General features: G+C 48.6%; 1 protein-coding gene across 4 annotated transcripts in view; it reads left to right on the top strand.

The window, feature by feature from the left end:
• LOC108246561 (inositol polyphosphate-5-phosphatase A) overlaps positions 1–10,776 on the top strand; it is a 171,753-nt gene that overhangs the window by 88,656 nt on the left and 72,321 nt on the right. For all 4 annotated transcript variants that reach the window (XR_005232672.1, XM_037973684.1, XM_037973683.1 and 1 more), the window contains exons 5-6: positions 2,915–2,978; positions 4,187–4,290. Coding sequence is in view for 3 of the 4 variants with exons in the window: in XM_037973684.1 (XP_037829612.1) it covers positions 2,915–2,978; positions 4,187–4,290 (168 nt within the window). In the remaining variant the exon portion in view is untranslated. The remainder of the gene's footprint in view (positions 1–2,914; positions 2,979–4,186; positions 4,291–10,776) is intronic.

Here is a 10,776-nt window from a genome sequence, read left to right as displayed (position 1 = left end):
CACACACACACACACACACACACACATACACCCACCCCCCGGTTGACTCGGTCCAGTTTCTGGGTCACAGATTGGGTTGTTTTTAACCCAGCAGTTCTTAGTGTGTAGGACTGGGCTTTGGTCCTGGAAGGTAACAGAAACCAGGCACACACACACACACACACACACTCGCGCAGGAAGCCTGTGTGTGTCCTTATCAGAGCGGCGTGGCCAACATGACTATAAGAGATATTGTTGCCAGAACAAGTCATAAACCTGCAGCTTTTATGGCTGCTTATTGTCTTTCTGTCTACAATTATAGTGATTACTCATCCCCCCCCCCACGCCACACCTAATAGACTGCATTTTACTAATGGAAAATTAAGTAGCCACTGTGACAGTGAGGTTTATAAATATGTAAAATAATCTTTTAATTATTTCAAGTGAATCTGGCAGCTAATCAATAAAGAGGGACGTGACAAACATACGTTTGACACGGGCCATTGTAAAGCCTCCGGTAAAAGATAAGCACGGCCTGTCAGCGCGGCCGGCCCTAATGAATATTTGGAGGCTGTCATGGAAGGAGAGGAATGGATTAATTGTGGCGCGCTGATATAATAGCTTCTTCATGAAGAGTGCAGGAGGGAGGCTCTGAACCTCAGTGTCCCATGAATATTTATTTGGGTTGGGGGTTAAGTAGATTTTTGTGATTACAAAGTTAGCCACTTAGGCTAGCTGTTTATCATTTGTTTGAACATTGATTCCTGACTTTCGTTGGTCCTTCTTGATCATCTGCAGAGATCAGGATGCTCCCAGCATCAGCTTTTATTACAAGCTGCTGGTGTTTTTCTCATGTTTTAGCTAAATATTGTGATGTTTTTCTCACAGGTTTGGTCACCATCATCTAAATATAATATATATATTTGCTGTGATATGATGAGGACAGTCAGGTTTTGGTGAATTGTGCATCTCAAGTGTTTTTTTTTTTTTACAACCAGTTGCTCTGCAGCAGTTTTTCCCTTTGCTTAATTTTCACCTCTTGCATAATTTAGCAGAACAAACCTCTAAGATGTTAAATTTGCACCGTTTCAGATTTACCTAATTTTTAAAAATGAGTAAATTTCTGTCAGTTTAGTTTTGGATACTGTGTCCTGGCAATGCTTGGACTTGTCAGAAAACAGCAGATGAATTAGTTGTTAAACAGTCTGAGAGCCATGCTTCAGTTAACTGTCTTTGAAGGAATGCATGTCGCCCGCCGCCTTTTACAGCAGACATTTAAACTAAAACCATCAGCGAGGAGAAGGGATGCAGTCGTTGGTCAGAGCCTGTAAATGACTTCATACATGGTCTCATGTCTCAGTGTGAGCTCTGTTGAGGATGACTCTCAGCTACTACTGCTGCTCCATAAATCACAGGTTTATCAATAAAGCAAAGGTCTGCTTGAACACAGACACGGGAAACAACATTATCGCCCCTCACCTTCAGAGGCAGGTGGTAGTTATAGTTCCAGGTGGGGGTTTTTACCTCACCAGCCTCTGAAACATTCAGATAAGGTGCTTTTGGACCACAGGAACCAGCTCATCGACCCTGAAACCGTTGGAGGCAGCTGCTGGTTTTGTTTTCCTGTCATCAGCTGAGTGTTGGGATGGTTCTCCTGGAGGTGCGAAAGCAAACATGTCCTTCATACAGTTTTTGTCTGAAAGCTCCTGTAAGCAGCACAGTTTTCCCTCCCTTTTCCTTCGGTTGGCACCGAGAGGTGAAAGACGACATAAAGAGAAGTGGGCACAGATAATCTCCGGCTCCTTCCTGGAATTCGTCCTTTCACTGAGACAAGTTTTGACCTTGCCTTCACCCAACGCTGTCCCCTCTCATCTGAAGCCCCCCTTCCCATCCTCCGTCAGAGGAATGACAGCGGGGGAGGGAGGGAGTGGGGCGGAGGTTCGGGTCACCAGCCGCAGTTCTCATCAATTAAATGTGCGAGAGTGTTTTCTGTCGTCTGAACTTATATGTCAAGGAGATGGGCAGGTCTTCATGTTTGTGCTTTTGACAAATCAGCAAATGTTTAATCTCAGGATGTGCTGGAGCACATAAATATTACAGCGCCCGGACCAAACGCTCTGCAGGAGGCTAGGAAACAGACAAGTGAGCCAGCAGAGGCGGGAAACACAAGCTCAGATCCAATCCTCCTTTCTGCCTTTTGTCTCCTCCGACCTCTGATTAGACCTTTCATCACTTCTCCATCATCTTACCTGACTTTGGCACCTTTCTTCCTCCTGTCCACCTCGGTTTTGGATCAAAGGAAGAAACAGTCGTCTGGCTCGGCTCTTTACAGGAAAAGTGACGAACCAGCCTCTGTTTGGCTCTTTGAGGGAGGGGGGACAGACTGAGCCTTATCCTGAGCCGAGGGTCTGCTGTCTCAAAGACTCAGGGGGATTGAAGTAGAGCTTTGCCTCCATTTTGCCCTAAATGTAAAGAGGCCAACAGAAAGCAGGGTAGCGGACTGTGAACCGCATCAAATCCCCGTCTCTGCACCACGCTCACTTCTTCCCACACACTTGGATTGGCTCGTCCACCGACTGGGAAAGTTTCCTGATTGTTCGCTGGGAAAATTAAGATTTTAAGCCTATTGAAGTCGATCTTTGCTCGTTGAAAGGTCTATCTGAATATGTCCTTTGAAAGCCTGAGTTGTTGACTCGTCCCAGAAGAAAGGGGCTGAGTGTACTGTACTGCACCTGTTGGTGTTTGGAGACGACTGTCGAGTCCCTGAAGGAGGCAGACTTCAGGTCACTTTATCAGACGGGTCAAGTGTTCTGTTCGGCTTTTAGGGCTCTTAGAAACTACAAATTGTTGCTCTAATCTGTAATCTTCAAAGGAAGAAGTCCATTGGATCACGGTTCAACAGATAACAAATAATAAAAGTTTTTTTTTCTTGCAGGCTCTGGGAAGTTTCTACTTTATCCACGAGTCTTTGAAAAACATCCACCAGTTTGATTTCAAAGGTGAGGCCTGTGTGACACACACACACACACACACACACACACACTCACACATACCCTGAGATGAGACCCTCTCATCACACAGAACCATTTAGCGTCTCTTCCTGCCTCCATCTGAACCAGTGAACTGGATGGTAATTCTTATTAACATGAGGATTTCCAGCTCCAGGCCCGCTGTAATGTGTGCAGCAGGTTATTGGACAGTTACAGCGGTCTCATCAGGCCCCGGTGTCAGAGGGCCCCGGGGTCCGGGGACCGGGCTAATTAAAGGGAGGATAGAGATGTGGCGCCCCCCAAGTCAGCGTTAGCTCCAGTGAAGGATGGGGGGGAGGCAGAGGAGGGTCAGGAGGAAGATCAGCTTCCTGCAGACAGATTCTTACAGAAAACCAGAGAAATAACGTTTCCTGTCAGAATCCAGGCGGCTGCTGGCTTGGAAGATGTTGAAACAGCTAAAAGTAGACAAAGACGAGCTACAAGCAGCAAGCTTAGCTGAAAGCTAAAAGAAGCCAGCAGCCGAAGCAGATCTCAAAGAGAACAATGTTTTTAAAGGAACTGAAGAGATCTAAATGTGTTCCTGTGGAGAAAATATGTGTTAATAAAGTCAAATCTTTTCAAAAGTATAAAAGTTACAGAAACCAAAAGTCCCAGCAGCTATCAGCTGAAGGTTTTAATATAACAACAGCTAAAATAACACAAAGTCTTAGACACCAAATCAAACCAGCAATGTTTCTCTGTGGATGTTTTATTTGTCGGATCAGAACCCGTCTGTAAGGCTGCTGCCATGTTTTTATTCAGTTTCTGTTTTTCTGCTTAAATAAAACATAAAATACATGCAGATAAAAACTAACTGCTGTTAAAACACCTGCCCTGAATTTATTTATTTTGTGTTTAATGTAAAAAAGAATGGGTAAAGCTGGAGCAGTGGTTTCCAAAGGTGGGGTTGGGACCCTGATGTGGGTCCTTACATTATCACCCAACACTAAGAGACGTTTATAAATGACAAATCTACAGTAAAACCTCCTTCTAAGCCTCTCAGGGTGAAGTTTAATTATCAGCAGGATTGTTCTGCGGAGCTGCTGTTATTATTTTATGATTGTGTGAAACTGAGACTGCTGGTCCTCCCTCCAGCCAGCAGGTGGTGCTGTTGCTGCTTCAGCTGTCAGAACTATGACAAGATTCCGACATAAATATACACGTTTTCTCCTCTTCAGCCAAGAAGTTTAAGAAGGTTGTTGGGAAGGAAACCTGCTCTGAGACACTAGAAAGCACGTCCACGCTGGAGAAGGAGAAGTTTCCACAGGACTACTTCCCCGAGGTGAGTTCTGTCAGAAACAACACGAGACGTGATCACATTTCAGCAAAGTTCTGCAGTAAATATCAGATTATTCTGTTTTTAGGTAGTGAGCTTCGGCAAAAATAATTTAGAAAGTGAAAAAGTTGCATCCAGACAGAAACAAAATATAATAAGAAGAAACTGATTTCCTCAGACGTCAGCCTGGATTAGAACAATCCTCCATCATGGATTAGATGTTAGAAAAACAAATCTAACCTTTTTATCTTCAGGTTTTATGGACAGAGTCTACTCCTAAAAAAATCGAGATAAAAACTGAACCTCCTGCAGTTTAAGAAGTTAAGATGCTTAACCAGAGAAAAAACGGATCAAATATCAGATTATTCTGCAGAAGATGATGTTTAAATGATGTCTGTCTGTTAGCAAAATATCTCATGAACCCGTGGCTGAAACTAATCACAGAAGATTCTGGGTAAAATACTTTTATTTCCTTCAGTGAATGTTTTAAATGAACCTTTTTTATTTCTTGGTTTCAGACGACATTCACGTTTTAAAATATTATTATTTCATTTTACAGGTAGATATAAATATTTATACTTTCACTATAATAATTTCAGTAATATTTTCCTGTAAAAACAACTTTTTAGAGCCCAAACATCTCTGTGAGCGACCCTCAGGAGGGAGGGGAGGGAGATTAATCTGCGTGTGTTTAGCTGGGTAAACGACCTGAGAACGCCACATTCTCCAGCTCTGATTGGACGAGAGGCCAAACGTCTTCGGCTGATTTTCCACCACAACTTTCCAACTTACAGAAAATCTAACCGCTGCGTTGTGAAGTTCTAGTGGCGGGTTCTGCAGTTCACTGCGTCCCGCTCTGTGTTCAATTATCTGGTTCTGGTTCCGTCAGACGGGGAGCCGCGAGCCGAGCGGCGCCGCGCTGAGATCCTCATAAAGAGCACGGGCGCCGGCGTGTCATCCCCGCACTCCCCGCTCATCTGTCAACCACGCTCCGACGGACACCTCCGCAAATTTATGCAAAACAGACGATACGGCCCCCTTCACACCCACACACACACACACACACACACTGTGGAAAAACAAAACAAACATCCGATTATTTTAAAACAACCAGACGGATTAAGATGCTAAAACATTTGAAATGATCGTTTTACCTGAAGTGTTTCCTGAGGAGAGATGGAGACAGAAAGGAGGTGTGTGTGCGTGTGTGTGTGTGTGAAGAGATGAAAAAAGTTTTTCCCGGTGATATATGTGTCTTTCCCGGGCAGAGGATGAATCTGGGATGATGCTCCGGAGAGCAGCACTCCACATAATGTTAGCCCATTTAAAAAGAGCAGATTTGTGTATCTGTCAGGGTCGGAGAGGAGTTTTTTTTTTTTTTTTACTCCTTTCCTTCCTCCCTCCTCTTCCGCCCCTCCATAGTGAGAAATTGGTTGTTATCATAGATCACAGATACTGCTCAAACCTCTTATGAAAGATGAATTAATTTCACTAATGCTTTAATGCAAAGCTCTCATGAGGGAGGCAGACTGGTGATAACCCCTGCCTCGTCCCCGCTTCCTCCGCCGCTGATTTATGCCCTCTTTTAGTAGATGAAACCGACTAGATTTGCCATCCATCTGCAGGCTTTGAGGAATCCCATTACTCTGAGATCCTGGACCGGACAGAACGTCAAACAGAGTCCAAACCCGAGCTCGTGGTTCTGGACTGCACACAGAGGAGGGATCTTCTCTACATCCTCCGAGCTAATTGATAAGCGTCAAAGCGCCGTTCATTTCTGAACGCTGAGTCAGCACCTCACAGTTTTCATCTTTATTCCTTCTTCTGCTCGAGGTTTGGAGTCAAACTGCTTTTACCCGTTTATATCAGTGAGGAACAGTTCTAACTTTTATACTTTTCACAGCATTTATTTATTCACATCCCTTCAGTTCCTTTAAAACCTGCTTCAGCTGCTGGTCTGGGTTTGTCTTCTTAAGCTACTTTTAGCTTTTAGCTGTCATTTTGCTGTTTTTAGTAACCATTCGGCTCCTTTTAGCTACAGTTTTGTTTTAGCTGTAACAGCTCGGTCAGGTGGGGGTTTTCTGCAGCAGAACCCTCCAGCATCTCCTCAGAAAGGTTCTAGTTGACGTTCTCTGCTTTTAGACTCACAGCGTTGCTCTCGCTCCCTGACGCAGAGTTTGATTCTGATTTAAGTGACGAGGTCTCCATACGCTCAGCATCAGTCCTTTTCCATAACCCCAGCCTTGAGTTATAGCTGTAGGAGACGTGTGGGGGAGGGGGTGGGACGCGAGGACATTAATTGAAATGCTGAATAAGAAGGAAGTGGCCAAAATCGTGGGCGCGTTTCTTTTAAAAGGTTGCAGTGATGGATTTGTCGGCTTGTCGTTTCCCGTTGTTCCGTCAATCTCTCCAACCTTCCCAGTGGGAATGAATATATTTATTTGTTTGGCACGGGGCTACATGCGTCCTGAAGCCATTGCATCATAAGGATTTGTCATTGCCTAATATAAATAAAGTATACGACCCGGACCTTAATGTGCCCTTGGTATTGATTGTTTTACACAAGCACAGAAAAAACAACTCAAAGAGAAAGGAAGAAAACAGGCTGTAGATCAACATCCATATGAGTTTGTATTTGTTGTTTGGCACCATCAGCGCGTCCATAAAAGCTTTGACTCTTCAGACCCGTTTAGTGCCCCCGGTAGTGAGCTTCGCTGTGATTACTTTCAAGTTCTGCCCTCGATGAAAGTGAACTTCCCTGCTGTTTTTCTCTGCTCTGATTTAACATTGTGTGTGATTCATCGAGGCGGCGCGCGCGTTAAGGAGATGAAGTCATTTAAACTGGCGTTGCCTGTAAAACGCTCGGTGCGTTTATCACCAGACAGGACACCTGTGACACGGATGCTGTCCTCTGCGACAGGCGTGATCCACGATGCTGGGAGGGAATCTCAAATGAAGGGCTAATGTTCAGATGAAGGCTTCTGAGCTTCGTCCAGCAAACAGAAAACTCTGCTTTTAGATTCATGTAAACCCTGTTATTTGTTGCCCCCCCCTTTGGATGATGGAATAAAGACACCAGCGACTGTCTGCTGGGACTCACATCAATCACTGAGCATTTCTGTTATAGGTTTCTGTGTGACCCCCTCCCTGCACCCCACATACTGCCATAATATTATTAATGGGGGGGTCAGACTTTGCTGGCGTCTTCAGACCATGACCTTCAGCGTGCCCCAGGTGCTCTGCAGCTGGGAGGAGTCTGAGACCACGGTTCTGAACGGGACAATGGTGGAAGGTTCATCTGGGCTGGGGGGTTGGGGATGGGGGGGTCCGGTCTGGTCTGGTCTGGTCTGGTCTGGTGTCTCCCTCACGCAGAGTTCAAATCTTTTATGAGACGGATGGTTCTGGGTCTGGTCTGCAGTAATGAGGGAGTTGCTCCGGTCCGTTGTGCTGAAGAAATCAAAGCTTATATTTTACTGGTCTGTCTGCTCACCAGTCAGTTCACTGGGTCCACCTCACTGGTACCGGGTTGGACCACCTTCACTGGGTCCACCTCACTGGTACCGGGTTGGACCGCCTTCACTGGGTCCACCTCACTGGTACCGGGTTGGACCGCCTTCACTGGGTCCACCTCACTGGTACTGGGTTGGACCGCCTTCACTGGGTCCACCTCACTGGTACCGGGTTGGACCGCCTTCACTGGGTCCACCTCACTGGTACCGGGTTGGACCGCCTTCACTGGGTCCACCTCACTGGTACCAGGTTGGACCCCCTTCACTGGGACCACCTCGCTGGTACCGGGTTGGACCACCTTCACTGGGTCCACCTCACTGGTACTGGGTTGGACCGCCTTCACTGGGTCCACCTCACTGGTACCAGGTTGGACCCCCTTCACTGGGACCACCTCGCTGGTACCGGGTTGGACCACCTTCACTGGGTCCACCTCACTGGTACTGGGTTGGACCGCCTTCACTGGGTCCACCTCACTGGTACCAGGTTGGACCCCCTTCACTGGGACCACCTCGCTGGTACCGGGTTGGACCACCTTCACTGGGTCCACCTCACTGGTACTGGGTTGGACCGCCTTCACTGGGTCCACCTCACTGGTACCAGGTTGGACCCCCTTCACTGGGACCACCTCGCTGGTACCGGGTTGGACCACCTTCACTGGGTCCACCTCACTGGTACTGGGTTGGACCGCCTTCACTGGGTCCACCTCACTGGTACCAGGTTGGACCCCCTTCACTGGGACCACCTCGCTGGTACCGGGTTGGACCACCTTCACTGGGTCCACCTCACTGGTACTGGGTTGGACCGCCTTCACTGGGTCCACCTCACTGGTACCAGGTTGGACCCCCTTCACTGGGACCACCTCGCTGGTACCGGGTTGGACCACCTTCACTGGGTCCACCTCACTGGTACTGGGTTGGACCGCCTTCACTGGGTCCACCTCACTGGTACCAGGTTGGACCCCCTTCACTGGGACCACCTCGCTGGTACCGGGTTGGACCACCTTCACTGGGTCCACCTCACTGGTACTGGGTTGGACCGCCTTCACTGGGTCCACCTCACTGGTACCAGGTTGGACCCCCTTCACTGGGACCACCTCGCTGGTACCGGGTTGGACCACCTTCACTGGGTCCACCTCACTGGTACTGGGTTGGACCGCCTTCACTGGGTCCACCTCACTGGTACCAGGTTGGACCCCCTTCACTGGGACCACCTCGCTGGTACCGGGTTGGACCACCTTCACTGGGTCCACCTCACTGGTACTGGGTTGGACCGCCTTCACTGGGTCCACCTCACTGGTACCAGGTTGGACCCCCTTCACTGGGACCACCTCGCTGGTACCGGGTTGGACCACCTTCACTGGGTCCACCTCACTGGTACTGGGTTGGACCGCCTTCACTGGGTCCACCTCACTGGTACCAGGTTGGACCCCCTTCACTGGGACCACCTCGCTGGTACCGGGTTGGACCACCTTCACTGGGTCCACCTCACTGGTACTGGGTTGGACCGCCTTCACTGGGTCCACCTCACTGGTACCAGGTTGGACCCCCTTCACTGGGACCACCTCGCTGGTACCGGGTTGGACCACCTTCACTGGGTCCACCTCACTGGTACTGGGTTGGACCGCCTTCACTGGGTCCACCTCACTGGTACCAGGTTGGACCCCCTTCACTGGGACCACCTCGCTGGTACCGGGTTGGACCACCTTCACTGGGTCCACCTCACTGGTACTGGGTTGGACCGCCTTCACTGGGTCCACCTCACTGGTACCAGGTTGGACCCCCTTCACTGGGACCACCTCGCTGGTACCGGGTTGGACCACCTTCATTGGGTCTCAATGAAGGAGGAGCTCCATCATCCAGGAGAAGCTCGGAGTAGAGCCGCTGCTCCTCCACATCGACAGGAGTCAGCTGAGGTGGTTCAGACATCTGATTAGGAGGATCTCCTGGACACCCCCCTCTGTAGAGGGGCTTTGGGCTCGTCCCACTGGGAGGAGACCCCGGGACAGACCCAGAACTTTGTGGAAGGAACATGTCTCCTCCCTGGTCTGGGAACAGTTTGGGGTCCTCCAGGAGGAGCTGCAGAGGCTTTCACTGCTGGACCTGATGCCTCCAGAATCTGACCTCAGATATGAAAAAGAAAACGAACGGCTGCAGTGGGTGGGTCAGACTCTGAGCTGAAACATATCAAAGGTCAAAGGTTAAGGTTAGGGTTAGCAGAGTGGGTTTGGATGAACTCTCTCACAGCTGACATTTCAGATTTTGCTCCACATGGTTTGAAGCGACTCGAACAGATCTCCTTCCACTTGTTTTGTATTTTTCCTCCCCCCCTCACCCCCTGTGTGCACGCGTCACGGTCAGCCCGTATATTGCCCAACATCGATGGATGCCGCTTGCTTTGCAGCCACCGTTCATCACTGTCATGGGCGGAGACGCCATCAGTGACCTGTGGAAGCTGAGCCAATGTCACCCTGAGCCTGGTGGCCTTCCCATCAGCCACCATAGACAACTAATAACCGACCAGCGGACCAGATTATTATTTTAACCAAACAGAAAACGGCCAAACCTTTAAATTCTAACAGATATGATTGTGTGTTTGTGTGAGTGTCGGGGGGGGGATGATGATGATGATCCTGCAGGAGAATAAATGCTTCTGTGGCATCATCCTGTCTCCACTCTCAGCTGCAGAAACCGAACTATGATGTCATCATGTCAGCTGACAGAGCGGGACGCTTTTAAATGAATATTTGAGTTAATCAGGTCAACTCTGCCCGTCCCTAAAGGGTCACTTCAGACTTGAATCCATCCCTCTGTTGGTCCACCCAGCAGGGACGCTTTCCTGGTGTATTTTAGTTACAGCGCCACACACAGACCGGCTGGAGTTACTGCAGCGTTTTGGGTCTTTTCTGAACTCTGTGTGGATGAAGACGTTTGTAGAACCAACAGATAAAAGGATTGCCTTGGAAAGAAGATGTTGGAGGCCCGG

This window comes from Kryptolebias marmoratus, linkage group LG22 (assembly GCF_001649575.2).
Source record: "Kryptolebias marmoratus isolate JLee-2015 linkage group LG22, ASM164957v2, whole genome shotgun sequence".
Taxonomy (NCBI): domain Eukaryota; kingdom Metazoa; phylum Chordata; class Actinopteri; order Cyprinodontiformes; family Rivulidae; genus Kryptolebias; species Kryptolebias marmoratus.
This window is presented reverse-complemented; position numbering and strand designations above follow the sequence as displayed.